Source organism: Dermacentor silvarum, chromosome 7 (genome assembly GCF_013339745.2).
Source record: "Dermacentor silvarum isolate Dsil-2018 chromosome 7, BIME_Dsil_1.4, whole genome shotgun sequence".
NCBI classification, from domain to species: Eukaryota; Metazoa; Arthropoda; class Arachnida; order Ixodida; family Ixodidae; genus Dermacentor; species Dermacentor silvarum.
Genome location: NC_051160.1, coordinates 68,913,446 through 68,932,104, shown reverse-complemented (window position 1 = coordinate 68,932,104; position 18,659 = coordinate 68,913,446). Strand labels below are relative to the sequence as shown.

Genomic DNA, 18,659 nt, shown 5'->3' with positions numbered 1-18,659 from the left:
GCCAACCAAAACAACTATTGGAATGAGCCCATAACAGCTTACGCTGTAAAAACATCTCGCTACAAGTGGCAACCACACCTACATCTAAGGCGTTAAGTGCTAAACCAATTAGGCTACTACGGCCGCCATCCTACCGTGCACTTTCTTTAGCATTGAAGTATGTGAGCAAATGGGGATAGTCGATGCTGTAATTGACATTAGGAGAAAAAATGAGACTGGGCAGGCCATGTAATGCGTAGGATGGATAACCGGTGGACCATTAGAGCTACAGAATGGATACTAAGAGATGGGAAGCCCAGTCGAGGACGGCCGAAAACTAGGTAGTGTGTTGAACTTATCAAACTTGCAGGTGCAAGTTGGAATCAGCTGACGCAAGAGAGGGTAATTGGAGAGTGCAGGAAAAAGCCGTCGTCCTGCAGTGTACATAAATATAGTCGGCTGCGGCTACTGCTGCTGATGATGATGATGCTGTGGGCAGGATTAGCCTTGATAGCGTTATACACCGCAACTCAATGTCATGGCCTCAAATGTGGAACATCCTTTAAACCACATGCGTTAGGTAGTAATACATGCGCTTATCGGCAAGCACCAGATTCAATAAATCCTCATATGCTAACGCAGGCGTCAAGGCCATCAAGGGTCCCTGCTAAGGGCTCAAGAGTAGGAAACAGTCTTTCTGTAGATTTAGAGCAAGGATAACTAGTGACGCGTGTTTGAAGGCTGAAATGGCCTCAAGTTTTTTTTCTTATTTGTGACTACTTGTTGTTGCGGAGCTTTTTTTTACTTTTTATTGCATTCCCGTAGTTTCGCGTTCGCGTGGGCAAGCATGCTGATTCGTCTTCACATTCATGAGGATTCATTGTATATACTCTCGCTTAGCCTTCGCGTAATCATGACCTTTTCAGCGTCTTCTGCTGTTAGCCACACTCAATTTTAACATGGTAGAAACAGCCACCGCTCAAATCATGCGACTAACGACTAGCCCTTGCACATAGGGCGTGATATTTTTTTTTACTTCATGACGCGGCTGATAATATACGAAGTGCAACACTGGCATGAGTTTTCGACAGGGCCGCTATACTGAAAGCATCAAACTTTCTGATTTGATTAAGACACACACATCCAACGCAATATAAAAATCTAACTTGCGCAAAGCTTATTTGACTTAGCGAGGTAGCAGCAGTATCAGATGATATTAGCACAGCCTCGGCCCTGTAGCTTTCAGCTGTCCCGAGGAAGAAATCTGTGTATAACGCTTGTCGAAGGCAAAATGCTGATGCGTTGTCTATGCACGGAGAAATTCTACACAAATATATTTAGGCTTTCATACTCCTTCAGCCACAGCGTCACATTCATTCTGAGGTGCAAGAATGGGCAGATGACCAGTGGAAGAAGCCCAGTGATCTGGTAGGCAGCAGCCAGCAGCATGTTCTTCATAAACGCACATATCAAGTCGTCCATTGCAGAGCGGCTCACACCTACTGGCACATACCATGTGACCCAAGTTGGCATCAAAAAGGTTCATTGAGGATCAGCCCACACCGAATGACATGTACCCAGTCCTCTCCAAGTCAGCGTCAAAGAGTTTGTTCGAACAACGGTGCCTACCCAGTCGGTCACCGATAGGGACCCATTTCGGTGTGAAAAGAGCTTCGCTGAAGAGAGGCGCGCATGTACGCGTTAGCACGTACTCAGCAAACAAAGTTCGTCCGATGGCTGGTTTCGAAGCTTGTTACTGCAGTACAGCAGCCCCGTTCGCCAATTACTCGACCACGGACTACCCAGTGACCCTGGTATAGATGGGAAAATAGTTTGACACAAACATAGATACAGGTATAGATAAATAGATAGCCCCTGTAAAGTGCGTGAGGTACACGAAGAATGCTAACGCGGTGAAACATATACTTGCTTCCCTATAATAAAAACAAGCCCCTGGATCGCACTTGGAAGCTGGCATTCGCGTGGAGTCATTGGGACACCGGTGATGTCACTGTAAGAAGCTGGGTCGTAGTGGAAACTGCGCTGGTTACCTTTTAGCCTCGCTGTTTCCAGTCCGTAAGGAGCAAGGGCTATTTAATAATAAATACTTGATACAATTTTAACGGGATATGAAAATATCCTGTCCAAATAAGGCTATATTTTGAGGTAACGTGTTTATTGTTCCTTTCACAGCTTTAAATAAAGGTATGTTAGATGCTCAGTTTGTATATGCTAATGTGATACTGAAGCACATGTTTTGTTTCTGACATTTTTCTTTTCACACTGGGCGTTCCCCTACGTTCTTGAATGAAAATACGCCAGTGCAGATAATGCCTCATTTTTTAGTAGTTTGTTTTCTTTAGTTTCCTTTATTCATGTGGGCTTCAACGATTGCTCATGGATCAGCAGCAACTTGCATGTTTACAATTCGTGCGAGTTCACCGCACTTCTGATGTAAGTTTCACATCCGTGAGTTATTGCTGTAACACTGTTAGCTTAGTGTTTGGGATCCATTACGCCACAGATGACTGCAAGTTTTGTCATTATTGTGCAGTTGACGCGAAATAAGCAACCGACCCTTCCTTCAAGCTCGTTCGAACGGATCACAGTAAACCTGCCGATGATTGATAATATCACACTGATAGCCACGCTGAGGCAATTCCTGCGCTTCCACTCTCCTTGGTTCACTAAACACTAATAGTACAAACCTGCCGGAGCACAAATGCACACATTTTAGGCTTCGCCAGGCGCCCGCATCGATATCGTTTCTTTCCACCAAAGTTAGGCTTAGTGTACCGGCTGATTCCATCTATACGCGTTGGGCCCTTCGGGCTCGGAAATAAACCAGCGTGACGAGGAAAAATCACTATATAGTGCATCTTTGGCATGAGGTTCTATTGCGATAGCAAATATATGGACACTCCAAGTGGATTTCTGCCGTCGCCGTTGTCGTCGCCGTCGCCGTGAGGTTGCGTAAAAAGTCAAAGGGCAATAAAATCGTTGCCGCGCGCCGTATACTCTATGGGCGAGTGATACCGCGCGATGGACGCGAGCTTTCACGGAAAGCAACGCATGGCGGAGAGCAAACGCGTCTTCTTCCGTCGCGCTAAAGGCCGTTAGGGATGAGAGGGAGGGAGCTAGGGGCGGGGGCGACACTGGGCTGCTGGCACCAAATGCGTATCTTGCGACCGGGCGTAAGGGGAAGTGGCGACTGTGTCACCCATCGCGAAAGGAAGAAAGCGGGAAGACAGCGCGCGAGGGCGGCGTTCGGCTTCTACTCTGCGAGCAACTGCGTACTTGCCCTTTGCGCGGCTGAGGGCTGTCCCGCGCACCGTACCTTGTAAGCGATCGCCACACGGCTCCTACCTTTGTATGCGCTGTGCTTTCGCCGCTCAGTTTCCGTTAAGAGATAGACCGCACGAACCTTCCCTTGCTGCTGCGGCCGCGCTTTCTCACGCAAGCGTTTTGACAGTGGTTCTCTGCAGTCATCGAGTGTGATCTATCCATGTTTGCTTGGGCGCGCTGACACCATGCTTGTTAATTCAGTTAGTTAATGTGTCCAAGTTTATGCAACCATTAGTACAAGAGGCCGGGCTGATAAATCAGTTTTTTTATAAGCTTGCTCTTCTTGGCAACACAATATTTTTGTGCTTCTTGTATCCTGGCGTCTGCGATTTATGGTGCATCTCGTATTAGTAGCGAGCTAGCCCAACAGCCGAAGCGGGTGCTTCAACATAACAGTGACTTTGTGGTGCACCTTAAACAACGTTTTGGCGGTGAAACACACCTAGCATGGTCGAAATTAAAAGTGAAAACTTCTCCGCCGAAATGGCCGTGTAGTTTACCAGCAAGTACCTATCGTCTATCCCCATTCTGTCACATAGCGCAACTCTTCAGTTTAACGATCCCGTAGGCTGCGCGGATTGAACTATTTTGAGGAATGGATTGCGCATTATGCACCCGTTTGCACCATGTATTCTTGATCCGTGCTGGTACCGACACAGTAACCTTTATTTTGGCCGGCGGGGAAAGGGGGGTCAGGCTTGGTTTGAGGTCAGGCGCGTTCTAACAATACCTGCTCTTGTTCGGGTTAATTTCGAGTTAGAATTCCAGTTCGGGTTCAGTTCAACACCCCGATTAAGATGGTTTGTGACACTTTGTCCTTCGGAAAGGAAGCTGGTTACGCCATATGCTTGTTGCATAAATGATTGATAGCACGTGAAAAATCAACAACAGTGGAAGAGAACTTCGATAAATTCAGTGATTTACTTCATGAGCCATCTCCCCTAGATGAGATTTGTTTGTAAATTTTTCACCCGGGCCATGTCATGTTGCTGCCGCATTGACGGTAACCGGCTATATCTTATTAAATTATAGTTTCATGTAGCGTGCATTTGTCATTACAGATTTAATTAAGCGCTTGGTGCAAAGCTCGGCTGAGTGGGTAAAAGAACTGCTGATTCCACAACTCCTTGGTTATGGCGAGAAACACCATGCCCATGATTCCGGCCACTGCATTTGCGCTCGTCCCGGTGCCATCCACGTTGAACTGGATGTTCTTGGCTGTCAAAGGAATGGTGGGTCCCTGGTAGAAAAGCTTTGATGTCCTTATCTCTCGCATTTTGTCTAATGTCAAACTGCGTCGTAAAACGCGAGAGCTCAGAACGAAGACTAATTGTGCCTTCCTGTCCAGAACAGTGTCTCCAGGGCGTTGTCAGCACCACGTCGCCTGTGTTGATGAAGTCTACTTGCACCAATGCTCTGCCATTGACGCAGTATGGGATCGCCGGAACGTACTGTTGCAACTTGTGGAATCCACTCGCATTGAAACCGCGTACTTCAAAGCCAGCCAAGACAGGGTAAAATTTTTCCTGTCCAATAAACTCGTGGTCGGGAAACTTGGCGATGAGTCTCTCAATGGTGCCATCCACGTCCATTCCAGTCAAGTCGCACGCTGATCTGTACCCACAATTCATGTGATTAAAAAAAAACGTTACCCCATATCTGACCGCTGAGGGATGTAGTATTAGGTAGCGTCTTTTCAGCAATAATGCTAAAAGCTTCTTTAAACACATGTCCAAAAACCAGGTTTTCATCGTCATATTATGCGGTTATACTTTTAACAGGTGCCGATGATTAGCTTCGTTTTCGACGACATGTAATATTCCCTCTCTTTCATACTTCCTAACAGCACAATAACCACACATCACAAAAGTGGAACGTACACATAAGAAGCTATAAAATTAGCGCCTTGCGTATTTGTGTACCTCTTGGGTTATCGGCTGCTAAGCATTCCGTAATAAGTCGTACGAATAATCAACGCTATCAACCTCTCTTTTTACTGCTATTAGAAACGAAATACCAAGTGTATGTTAGTGGCGCTATTTAATGACGGGCGCCAAACGTTTTATTAGTAGTATATAGGAAATGCGCGCTTAAAAAAAGCTCCGTTCCGTGACTGTGCTTCCAGAATTTACTGCTTCGAAAATAGCCAGAACTAGCACTACACTTGCAAGTATGCTACAGCATCGTTTAACTATGCAATGGTGATTGATTTGCTTGATTTTCAGGATCACAAGAGTTATTATTCTACTGTATCGATGGGAGTTCTGTCATTTTAATTTTCCGATCACTGTTGTAGCATGCTGTAGTATGGCACATCTATTTCGCACGGAGAATGAAAACGAGCAAGAACGGAAGAGGGACATCAAAGAAAAAAGCGATGATTTGACCGCTCATGTCGTCATCCGTTCTTGTTCGCTCTATCCCGTTCGCGCCAACTTTTGCAATGCCATCGAACGACCACACCCAGTTCACACAATCACAAAATGTTTGTCAGACAATCACTAATGTTTTTTTTCTGTTTTTTATTGAAAAACAGTGTTGAAATAAATATTTTGTGGAGGATTTCTATGCCGCATGAGGAGTGACAAATTTGCGTGTTAAATGCTAACGCGGCTTAGCAAATAAGTAAAGGTGCTGTTCAATTTGTCAATATTTATGATTGTAATATTTTATCTTGCGCAATCAACTGATCGGCTACATGGGGATCTCAGATAATCAGTGAAAAGTAATTGCTACTGTGCTGTCATCTGCGCCTTAGACACGCAATTCTGACTAATATTCTTGGAACTGCTATAACGACGCAATAGTTAATAACATATTCTACGCATCGATACGGCAATATGGTAAAGAAAAGAAGCTGGCACAGCCAATCGTGATTTATGTTTCCTAATGAGAACACTTTCATGAATAAGTATTCCAGCTGCTAAGAAAATATTCTTGTCACGCTATTGTGGGGCTTCCTTGATACCTCTTTCTTGTAATGTTTCTTTTTTTCTGCGCGTTTATTAGAGCAGGCCTTACCTGAAAAGATACGCGCAACGGCAGAAGAAAGAGCCGTGCAGGCGACCGCAAACCAGAGATAACGAAAATGCCATGGTTTTGTAAACCTGTAAACACAAATATAATAACCATATGTCAATATTCACAGTATGGAGAGCGCGCTAAAAAACACATTCATTTTCTACTCTGAAGCAAATACTAACCTGTTGCGGGGGCAAACGTTGGTCAAGACTACGAAATAGTCCTTAAAATGTCGATTTAAACTATCGTCTAGCTTAATTCTTGCGCATCATTGTGTTGGCACTGAAAACCCGTTAGCTCAGTCCACAAAATTGGCCCAGCAATTCCTGCGCCAGCATTTTCTTCTTGGGCTGAAAGAGTGATTACATTTTCGAACAGGATGAGGAAGGTCCCGCCGTTTCCCACAAATGTCTGTGCTTAACCTTCCAAAAGCCTGTGCCATAAAATAAACTGTACTTTATAGTGTCAAAAGAACCGAACTTTCTCAACACGAATAATGGGTAAAATAAATATTTTAAAGTCGTCTAGACGAAAATATGATAACACCTTTAAAATTTTCTATGGAAGACATTTTGTCGCTTCATAAGATATTTATATGCGTGCTCGCCTACACTTTATGTAATATGTTCTCTATAAATAAATTTTCTAACACGGCGATTATGGCGATTATTCCAGTTAGTTTCACGCTATCTGTCAACAAAACATGATTCTGTGAGCAGCATTTCTCCGCAGAAATACACCTATATGTGACTCACCTTATGTCTGCCGATGCTCGATGTAGTAGTCGTTTTGAGGTGTTGCTATTCCAGAAGAGTTCAAGTCGTTCAGCACGATACGATCAAATGACCGCCTCCCGTCGCGCAAGAATGTGGGACGCCTGGTTTGCGTGACCCTTTTATAAGGATCCCCAGGACATCGCCGATTACTTTAGATCAGCAGGCCTTCTGCGTTAGGCTTGTAACCTCCACGGGAGTATAAAGATGCTAGGTGCAATTCTAACGCCGACGTCGGCCAAAGCCGCAAGTGCTCCGTTTTCCGTCACCAAGAAGATGAGATTGGCAACTCGCCGTCGGTGTTGGCGAGCACACCACAACACGACGCCATCGTCACCGACCGCTGACGTCTAGAGGGTTGCTTGCCCCTCTGAAGTCTTTGCATCCGAGATGCTGCAGTATGTCTTCAAAGGAGAGAGGTTGCAACAACATTATTTGTTTGACGCGTCAGCGCCAACAGGCCGTTGTGGAGCGACTACCAACATTCTTGTTGCTATATACGGGGCAGTTCAGGGAACACTTTCAAATTTTTTTAAAGTTGCCTGTGGCAGATGGCGTAATTCTAGTTCATTAACTCCTCTATTCGAAGATGCGGGCATTATTTGCGCATGAAATTTAGTTGCATGATGGACTAATTAACAAAAATCTGTTTTTCAGCTTTTAACAAATTACCTTATGGTCCATAATACAACTTACAAATTCTATCCATGGGGTTCGCAAGGCGGATTCACTTGGTACAAATTGAGCAATTCGCCTTTGGGCAATTCGCCGCCCTCTTGCGCCTAAACCGTCATCGAAATCGTCGTCGATCTCGCTGGTGGAACGAGATCAGCGACTTGGACAAATTTGATTCGAAAGCGTGTCGAATGTTCAACCGTTATGTGCTTTGAGTGCAGTGCTGTGCAGTATTCTGACCTGCATTTGAACGTTCGTTCTGATGAACATGCTAAGTTTCTCGAAGCGTTTGTGTTGTTCGCTGCGTTATTGCTGACTGAGTAGCCTTCATCTGTGTCAACCGCCATTGGGGGCTACGACGGACACCGTAGTTAGAGGCTCCAGGCCCTGTCATAACCATGCTACAACCAATTACGGTGTCCCAAAATTACCGCTGGGAAAACAACCTGTTTACTTGAAGCATCATCGTGGCTTGGTTTTATCAGCTACGGAGGAGCCAAGGAGTAGCGACGAACACCAATACGAGGAGGCCAAATTGTCATGGGCAACCAAACATGCACGTCCGAATCCTACGTAGTTAAATTGCTTGTCATAAAGTTCGAAGTGTCGGTAGCCCACTCTCTATTTCTGCATTTCTCTTTCATGGTGGCTTCCTTAGCTCTCCGTACCCTCGACAAGAATCCTCTGCGAAAGAAGTGCGTGTTTTGTCATCGGTCGGCGCTTCACGACATTGTCGACCAGCGCCTTAGACGCTCCATGCAGCCGAGGGAGCTTGTATGGAGCCTATGCGAGGCATTAGAACCACACCTGCGACCACGTATAACGCGGTCACATGCCATCCTGGTGGATGTGCAGGTGCTACTGGACTTGCCTTGAGGCCATGTGAACTTTTTATTAAGCTCAAACCTCTTTCTTTCTTTTGCTTATTAGTATCAAAATAAGGTCGCTTAGTCTCTGTAACATACGCAGCACTCCCGCTGCTTTGATGGTGCGGTGAGCGGCCAAACGCGGTCGCCTTTTCGGCGCGGTAGCAATTGGCCGAACAAGGAAGCTGTCAATGGGAGTTGTGCAGTGATATGCCGAGACAACATAACCTCAACTACAGACGCATAGTGGCGCTCATCATACCAGGTGACCACGCATTTTTCTTTCCTTCTCGTTTATTCTGATCTTTGTTTCCTTCTGTCTCTCCTACCACGACGTAAGTTAGGTGTGCTGCCGCTTTGGTTGCACTCCTAAATTAGTGTATGGACTTTGTGGCAAGGAAAATGTGTACGCAGAGCGTAGCTTAGTGAATTCCGAATGAGGTTCCTTGCTTAGTTCCTTGTGGAAATCAATCAAACCTAATACGTGCCTCGTGTAAAGCATGGAAATGGGCTGGAAACGAGTATTTAGTATCCTTGCAACAATCATAATTCGGGCAGAAATATCAAACAATCTACACAATATTAGCATAAAATGGATGCTAATTTTTCTGAATATGGACGTGATGTCAGATATAGGTAGTTCTCTCCGGGAAACTGGGTAACATTGCAGATAATGGCCGTGTAATGTTTTCAGGCAGCTGCCGAGATAATTTATTACTGTGACTTCAATTTATCTACACGCATTTATATTCACCAGCCCATGGTCATAATAATCTGGCCATTTTCGTCAAACTTGTATTTGGTGGCAAGAGGGAACGCGGGTTAAGTTCTGCGCTGTTCGTGAAATGGAGCTGCAAGGTCCCAGAGTGTTTGAATACGTAATATACTGCTAAAGCGTTACATAAATCACTCACTTTATAGTTTTCTGAATTTGCATCCATAACATGCACCTTACTTTTATCAAATATAAACAAGGTGCCATGTTTAGTAAACACCATGGAAACCTACTACAAAACCTCATTTAGAGCAGTGAACAGAAGTAGACAATGAATATTCAGCGAATTTTTGCAATGATCGTAATTAAACCAGAAACATTGCACTTCTTTCACTATCACTCCTAATATGGGCGCTATTTATAACAAATATGATCTCGTGGTCATGTACAGTTCGTTTTGTGCATGATCTCGTGATTCACGTACACTTCGTTTTGTACTGTGTGAAACATTGCCAATAACGCCTGTATAACGCTTTCGAGCGCTTATGGACGAATTTTTCACTAAGAATGTTTGTTTACTGACACTTTCGAAGCGTTGCTTACAGAGCAGTCATATTTCTCCTCTATTCGAAAATTGCCAACTTTTCAGCACGTTCACTTCTTTCAGCACACTGGGCGAACTTTGTGCTCGGTTCGGAAAATGAGTTTGCAAGGCTTTGAACAATTGAAAAAGCACTTTGCTGCATTAGGTGTAATTACCTAGAAACTCCAAACTCTGTTTTGCTCAGCCATATTATCTCAAATTATGAAATTGTGGCAGCCTTTTTAAGTTTTCAAAGTTCAGTGGGAAAAAGTCCAAGTGCTTGAAACATATCAATAAACAGGCAAGGCAGGAGGTTCTAGCTACTTCAATTTAGCACCTATGTAAACAAGATTATGTAAACGTCAAAATTGTAAACGTCAAAAATTTACTGCGCATCACTGCAAACATGCCGAACTTTTGCTCGAAATGTAGATTATTGAGTAATCTACTTCTTCGGGATATTTTTCAAGCTCGGTTATAACGTCTTTTATACCTTCTAATCACACTGTTGCAAAAACTTAAATACGGATTTCGTTTTATTTAGACAATTTATCTGCTTGCCTGCCACCTCTATTCTGTTTTGCGTAAAGACGTGTCTAGTTCCTTAAGGTAATGTCCAACTTCTCGCAGATACTTCTGCATTTCACCAAACCATTCAAAATACCGATACAACTCGCTTTATTCACGTCAGCAACAATTGTTGTGATCCAAATTCACAGGAGGTTTCACAAATCCATGTACACTTTGTTATATTTATTGTAGTACAATAGGGCAGAGTGGGCAATCATATAATTATGGCGTGAGCTTCAGCGAAGTGTGCCACGTAACGTTTTTGTGTAGTGACTTTTAATTTTGTCTGTAACATCATTCACTCGATGGCTTTACGCAAGGCTCTATAAAATGCAAGAGAGAACTCCCAGTACCAAAATTCATTGACTATGCTAGGGAAGAGTGCGCTCAGGACTTCAACAGCGGAGCGCACCTCGGTACCGGCACCATCGACGATAAAGCGGAGGCCTTCTGTTGCGACAGGAACAATGCGACCCATCAGTTCAAGCTTTACTCCTTCGTCAGGAGACTCGAGCAAGCGGAACTGAGCGGTGAACCGGGAGAACATGGCGCGAAGGCTGAAGCGGCCTTCGTGCCCTGAGCAAGCCTTCCATGGCAACGATAAGACGATGTCTCCATCATTGACGAAGTCTACTTGTAGCATGCGACTTCCGTTGATGCAGTGCGGAAACAGGGGTCCGTGCAGACGGAGTTTGTTCAGGCCTTTAGTGGTGAATCCACCCACTTCAAGTCCAGGCAAGTACGGCTGAAGCTTCTGCGGACCATGCCCAAGATTTTCAGGGATCCTGGCCAGCACTCGGGCAATTTCGTTGTCCAGACGGAGGCCAGGAGAAATCACATATAGAATCTGTGCAATAAAATGGTGTTTTGCGGCAGAATCGATATGATTTTGATGATCATATGATATGAAAAAAGGTGCCTTTACTGGAGAATCGTTGTGATGTTTTAGTGAGCAGAACAGGAGCACAATAGTAATTTGTATGCAAGCGAGGAAAAGTTATCAGTCACTACATCACCATCATCCTTGTATGCTTTCACCGTTATCATAAAAATCAGATTTCTTGCTGAAGGATTGAGCTTTTTGATGAGAAAGGGATGAAAATTTCATATTTTTGTCAGCTGTCAAATAGGAAAATAAACAAGAGCGTCATTTATTTATAGGGTGATCATGTTTTTGTTCCGAGAATTTAAAAAAATCTTCTGTGACAGATAGCATAATTCTTGTCCTTGAGCTGCATTGTTCGTTATGCTGGGCATTATTAGCCGGAGAAATCGAAACACATACGTATTCGACCAATTAACCAACGTTCTCGAAATAACGTTCCAATTAATTGCATTACGGCCCATATTGTCATTTAAAAATTGTAGCCGGTGAGCTTACAAGACGTATCTCCAGGAATACACCAGTTTCGATATATTCTTTTCTAATGTCTGGAATTAAAGACTGATGTTTAAGTTACTTTTGTGCTTGAAATCATAAAAGAAGGTTCCGTTAAAAAAAGTGAGGGGAACAACAGTGCAGTTTTACGGCGATCTTGCTAGCGCATTTATAAAAACTGGTGTCATTCTGGATATTCATTCAAAGTGAATACATCTTCAAACATACAGGCTACAGTTATTTAACTGCAATATTTGACGTAAGGTAAATAAGGAGTTCATTATTTTTATACTTAGTTGAATATGTGTTTCGATTTCTCCTGCAAGTAATGTCCACCATTCTGAATATCTGAATATATTTCTGAATCTTGCTGCTCAAAGACTAGAATAGGCTATCTGGAATAGGCGATGCCTAAATATTTCGAAAAACAAAAAAAATATCGCACCGTATAACAACCACATGCAGTAGTTTGAAAGAAACAAAAGTATTTACCTGATCAAAGAAGCACAATCTTTCGACATTATCATATTGTTAAAATGTTTTAGGCCACCGCATGAACTATACAAGGCATCCTTGATTAGTTAACGCTAATGTCCACAATCTTGTCTACTTTTTGCAAAGATTCGCTTCCTTTCTCTCTCTCGCATTAACTGTTTTCGTTCCAGCTATATATTTATCCCAATATAACGGCCGATCTCGAAAACACTGCAGTCTAAAATGATCGCCAATCCCGAACATTATGCAGCCTAAAAATGTGAGCCAATTCAGAAGGCATTGAAAAGTAAAATGTGGGTCTAACCTCGCTCACGGCGCTCTTTATTTACAAAAAGTATGTTACTTAGCGGAATTCTATCCCCGTCGTTCGGACTCCTCAAGCACAACAGCCCAACACCTTCAGCCTGATGCGGCCTCGATGCCCGTGAGGAGGGAGGAAGTAAATCAGAGTGTTCGCACACCCCAGCGAACACCATGGTTTACTCTCTGAACACTCGCCCGTACTTCGCGACTGGGCCCCTTTATGCTGCAACATGTCGAGAGAGAAGCGCGAGAGAGGAACCCGGCAGCAGTACGCACCTCTACACGAAGTGTTTCGGCCATTCGCTTATTTCGATAGCATCGTGGTGGAATTCTACCCTAAGTTATTTTTGCAGCTGCTTATGCTCCTGACCATTGGCAGATGAAAAGCAGTGTTTCCTCCAGCAAGAACAATTTCCTTTGTCGAAATACTTCCATTAAACCTAAGCTCAGACCACCGTTGTTCGCGAACAGTTGAATAAACCGTTCTAGGTTATTTTAAATATGCATGCGTTTACACTTTTTTTTGGGGGGGGGGGGCGGTGTATTATAGAATACGATGCTAAACATGACCTTAATGACCATATGCTTCAGGGGCCAATGGGACGAGCGATGTTTGGTGAAAGCTCCGAACTCAAAGTATTTTTTCGTAAAAACTGACATTCTAGCAGTATCATCTCTACAGTGTTCTCATGCACTTTCACGGTTGCAGCAACCCACGTATGTTTGTGAAATTTAATGTGCTGTAATTTATTAACGGCTTCAGAAATGAGATGATGTACAAGGGGAACAACCAACACCTAGAGTCAAACTATTTTATTTCACAAGGGCAAAAGACATGATTCATGAATTTTGTATAAATACGCGTGAGCTATTCTCAAGTGTTGCGTATGACTAGTGTAATATGTTAGCACTAACTGTTCTCAGCGTCAGTGACCCGGGTCAAAGCTTAACGAGCAAGTGCAAAGCACCAACTTCAGACTTGTGTGTCTTCAGGTGTCCCTTTCTGCCTGACCCAGATTTTAATCTTTCCTCGTCACTTGTAAATCAGTCGCATTACTATGGGCAGGGACTAAAACAGGCAAATGATGATTCTTGCGTGCTATTATAAGTCACCTTCGCGTTAGGTCGGCTTAAGCTGCTATGTACGCTTATCCACCGTCACTTGAAATACAACAGCTGCTAATGGCCGCTCCACCTATCGCAACCAAAGGTAAGCCTATGCGAAAATAACTGCAAACATCGCCTTACCTGCCCCATAGAGCGTTGCAGCACAAGATGGTGTCAAATAGGCGACAACAGCAAGAATTGTCGCTGGCCCCATCTTCACGTACTTCCTGTAAGGTAGACGTTCACAAGATTTGCCATGCTACATCAGTGACCTTTCGAACCGCTACCCTTGTGTCATATATGGCGTGTACGTTCATCCCGCTAATACACTATCAAACTGGAAAAAGTAGAATCGTAAAGTTACACTTATCCAACAATGACATATTTGGTAACACAATAATAAATCTAGCGTCTCGCGATTCCGAAACTCACGAGCTGATCGTAAGGTTAACTCACATCGTCGATGTAGGATACACCCAATGTAGCCCGAAGAATTTTTTTTGATTTATAGAACAATCATACTTGGTCCAAATAGGAATATTTAGCTAGAAGAGGCTAACTTTCTTTACATCTAATGCAACAAAGCGTAAAAAGTGGCAATGTTTCTAGCGCGTCATTTCATTTTAATAAACATTTCAAATGTGACTAGTACGGCTGAGCTTTTTTATGCCGAATAAGGAGATAGTTGATCATGCAGAAGAGACAGCTAATCTATTTCGCAGTGGCAAGGGATCCCGTGTGTACACGAGCGCTTTGTCAAAAGTAAATAAATTGTTTTATGATCATAAACGTATTGCTGAAAAGATCATCGCTGATAAAAGTATGTTTCCAGCACTTAAATAGCCTAAAACTACTGGTGCTTGTTTTACAAAAGGATGTTTTTTTGTTCTTTAGAGTGAGATCAATTCTATTTCAAAGGAAGCGGAAATCAATTGTTTCAAAACGCCCAGTTATAAATGATCAAATTGACTTACTTCATTGCCACACCGTCAAACCGAGTATTACGGTACAAGTTTTCAAGTGTGATGGTCTCCCTCGAAAGGCAAACGCCCGCAGCGTCTGCAACAGAAAGATTCTGCAGCTTGTGGCCTATCGTAAAGCTATATAGAGCATAACACTCAGGAAACCTTGCCCGCACCGAGAAGTTCGTGTTGCGGCATATCGGAAGTGGCGTCCTTTGTAATCTTAACTGTGTGTTCCATGAAATCCGGTCGGCTTTCGTTGCTCATTAGCTAGGTTGCTCGAGCAAAGGCTTATTGACCGCGCCGCTGCAGCTCCTTAGACGCGCGATGATTGCTCCGACAAGCAACCGCCGTGAGAACTTTCGTAATTTGTTATCACTGCTAAATCCGGATGTTTATTCTGTCTCATCCGAAGCGCTTTTTCAGAGAAATAATTGGACGGATTGTGTGCTTTTATTCCTACTCATATATTTTTATATGTGTTTACGATTGCCTCATGTTCTTTAGCAGTGACCACAGTGGCGCAATAGCACAGTGCCCTCTTTATGCATTGGGTTCCTGGCATGCAGTTATTCTGAACAAGCACGATTATAATTAAGTCGTGCTCCTGACGAATACGTTCATAAACGAACATAAGAAGTCCGGTTATAATGTTTTCAGATATATTCGCATTGTTATATAAGAATGATGTATCAGTGTGGCATCAAGCAGCTAACGCTCGGCTACTGCGCTTATATGTTGTCATCTTGAGTCCTCTATCGAGCAGCTGACAAGAGACGAATTCGCAAGATTGACGAACAGAACCTAAACCTCGTAGATTTACCTCCGCCCATATCGACCTAAATTTATTATTTAAGAAGAATCACATAAGACGAGTCTGTTGACCACAAGGCCTGAAGGTAAATATTCAACACTGCCAGCAGAACGGCGGCTTAGCGGTTACGAATTTTTAATAACTTGATGCGCTTTTAAGGCGAAAGCCTTAGGTGTCTATGTTGGTGGTGCCCTTGGCGATGACCTTGCAGTGTTTCTGTGAACTTGCAGTCACCTTGGCGAAACTATGGCCAACGCGGTCTAAAGATGCTCGAATCGACGTCACATTTATCTGGGAGGTTCCTGTGAACGAAGTAATTAGTGGCTTTGAAAAGAAAATTTCGTAAGTTTCGGCCTGGGCGGTAATTGAGCCCGTGCCTCCACGGTGCGAGACGAGCACGCTTCCCTAAAGCCACGGCTGCGGCATAGTTGAGGCTCACTAAAGGTGCTACAGCGAAAGCGGTATATGGCTAGGCGAAACGAAAAACTGTTCGCCACGTGTTTCTCTAAAGGTGTCCATTGGCTGCGCCGTCAGTTGCGTCATTCTCTACGTCGCACCCAAGCGCGCGCGCCATTGGCAGCGCCGTTAGTGACGTCGTTCTCTGCGTCGTACTCAAACACGCGCTCTGCCCACAACGCCGTCTCCTCGGCTCACCGTTTTCGCATGCTTTGAATATCTCGAGTTAGCTCGGTGTCGTGGTTAGCAATGCGCAGTACCTTGGCGCTTGCGTTCCACTTTGCGATTTCAACATGGACATTTCGTCGCAGCCGAAGCCAAAGTGCTGCTTGAGAAACTCCCGCCGAAAGCGGGCGTTGGCCCCAGTGAACGCGTTCCCGCCATTGCCACGTTGATGCTACTCTGCCCGCAACGCCGCCTCCTCGGCTCGCCGTTGTCGCATGCTTTCGATATCTCGAGTTAGCTCGGCGTCGTGGTTAGTAGCATCGACCGCCATTGGCGCTTGCGTTCCACTAGAAACACAAACAATCAACCAATAATTGAGAAACACTTCAATACAGCGTCGGGATTAACCCACTGGTACACACCGGGGCCGCACGTTTCAGCTTCGCTGATTAATTATCTGTACGGAGTGCTTGGGCGGTGACTTTTTTTTTCCATTCTCGCATTTCTACTACATCTCCTTATTCCTATTTTTCTTCCTCAAACTTTCTCTACCTACCTTATACCGCAGCCTATGAAACTGCTATATAGCTTGCCACCTGGTGTAATAATATGCAGCTACAATGCAAAGTGTGCACGTATCAACGCTACATTGCATGCATGTAACATCACGTGTCTCCTTGTGCGGTTAGACGCGTGTATAATACATGTTTCCAGTGCGAGATAGCAAGCGCTGGCGTGACTCAGTTGGAGACTAGCTAACTCCCACACAGCGGGCCCGCATTCGATCCCGTCGTGTACCGGGTATTTTTTTTTCTCATGCCAGGCGATAGCTGCGACGGACACCCGTGGATGTGGCGGACAACATCGCCGACTGAAACAGCTATTGGAATGATCCCATAACAGCCCACGCTGTAAAAACACCTCGCCATAGGTGAGAGCCACACCCACATCTAAGGCGTTAGGTGCTAAACTAATTAGGCTGCCACGGGCACCATATTCCGTGCATTTTCATTAGCATTGAAGCATCTGGGTAGGACTAGCCCTGATAACGTTAGTACATGAGATTATGAGCCCTCATGAACCCTCATCTACTAACTCGGGCGCCATGACCGTCAAGGGTCCCTGCCCAGAGTTCCAAGAGCAGAAACCATCATTCTGTAGATTTAGGGCAAGGATAACTACTGATGCGTGTTGGAGTGCTGAAATGGCATCAAGTTTTTTTCGGTTTGTCTGCGTATTTTTGCGGAGTTTTTTATTTTTCTTGCATTTCCATAGTTTCGCGTTCCCCTGCACAGACATGCTGATTCTTCTTTATGTTTATGAGGATTCATTGTATATACTTTCGCTTAAAACGCGCGCTACATACCGAGCGCGGCGAGCGTAAGCGTGGCAGATGCGCACGGGCACGTTCACACTCGCATTTTGCGGGACGCGGCAGCGACTCTTGGCAGCCCGAGTTGTCTCGTTCCATTCGATACTTCTCGTGAAAACGCGCTTTCCGTTCAGCCAATTTCGTCTTTCATCGGAGGTGTTTGTGTTTCTTTGCTTCACTGCCGGTCACGCTCAGGTATCTCGATACAGACGAGGAGCTACTTGTGATTGTGAAGATTATATTGAGATAGGACGATTTATTAAACAATCACGTCTCACGCAATCGAGGCAGTCCACGAACGCTAATGGCGCGCACAGTGACAGACGCAAGTGCACTTCTCCTTCCTCTTCTTCACAACAATATTAATAATTGGTTCTTGTGTGACGCCGACGTGCCAGAAAGCAGACGAGAAGGCTTCCGGTGAGCCCGATATGGCGCTACAGGGACACTGAGGGCGAGGCACACACACACTGCTTCCCCGCCTGCGCGCAGCTCGTTGTCCTTAAAATCGATGTTGGATTCGTCATAGATGTATACAAACAGAGATGCGCGCGGTCTCTCTCCAAAAAAGCTTCCATTGCGAGGCCACTTCTTTCTCGGCGGTATGGGAAGGGTTAACGGAAACGGCCGCATTGGCTGGACATGTCCTCTGAGATTTTACGGCATGCTTGTCACTGCATTATGCATTATAATTATTTCCTTGTGAGACAGGTGGCGCCACAACTGCGCGGCTCGCTTCTGATAGGTGCTTGTTCCGCGGCTGCCGCGAAATATGGGTATCGCACCCATTCGAGCAGTTTCAGCGTGCTGCTGCCGCTTTTCGTGAATCTTGTCGTTCGCGACAGCATCGCTCGCCGCGAAGAGCGTGTCGCGCGCGTTTTTGTCGCTAGTGCGGACGTACTTTTAGCCTTCGCATATCATGACCCTTTCTGCGTCTTCGGCTCTTAGGCGCACTCGATTTTAACATCTAACAGTCACGAAACAGTCGCCGGTGAAATCACGCGGCTAACGATTAACGCCTTGCACATAGGGCGTATTCTTTTTTTTTTCCTGTATCAAGTAGCCGAGATTATATGACGT

At 44.7% G+C, this 18,659-nt stretch overlaps 2 protein-coding genes across 4 annotated transcripts in view; both read right to left on the bottom strand.

Annotated features, from left to right (window-relative positions):
• The window catches only part of LOC125946795 (uncharacterized), a 61,319-nt gene extending 54,027 nt beyond the window's left edge, over window positions 1-7,292 (bottom strand). The window contains exon 1 of the mRNA XM_049670813.1: window positions 7,101-7,292. The gene's annotated coding sequence lies outside the window, so the exon portion shown is untranslated. The remainder of the gene's footprint in view (window positions 1-7,100) is intronic.
• Window positions 1-15,144, bottom strand: part of LOC119459559 (uncharacterized) — a 41,422-nt gene extending 26,278 nt beyond the window's left edge. For 2 of the 3 annotated variants that reach the window (XM_049670820.1, XM_049670819.1), the window contains exons 1-2: window positions 14,785-14,927; window positions 13,952-14,037 (exon numbers count right to left, since the gene is read on the bottom strand). In XM_049670820.1, the coding sequence (XP_049526777.1) occupies window positions 13,952-14,037; window positions 14,785-14,789 (91 nt within the window). In that variant the 5' untranslated portion in view covers window positions 14,790-14,927. Of the gene's footprint in view, window positions 1-10,625; window positions 11,375-13,951; window positions 14,038-14,784 lie in introns of those variants that run through there. The other variant, XM_037721271.2, reaches the window with a different exon arrangement.
• Between the last annotated feature and the right edge of the window lie 3,515 nt (window positions 15,145-18,659).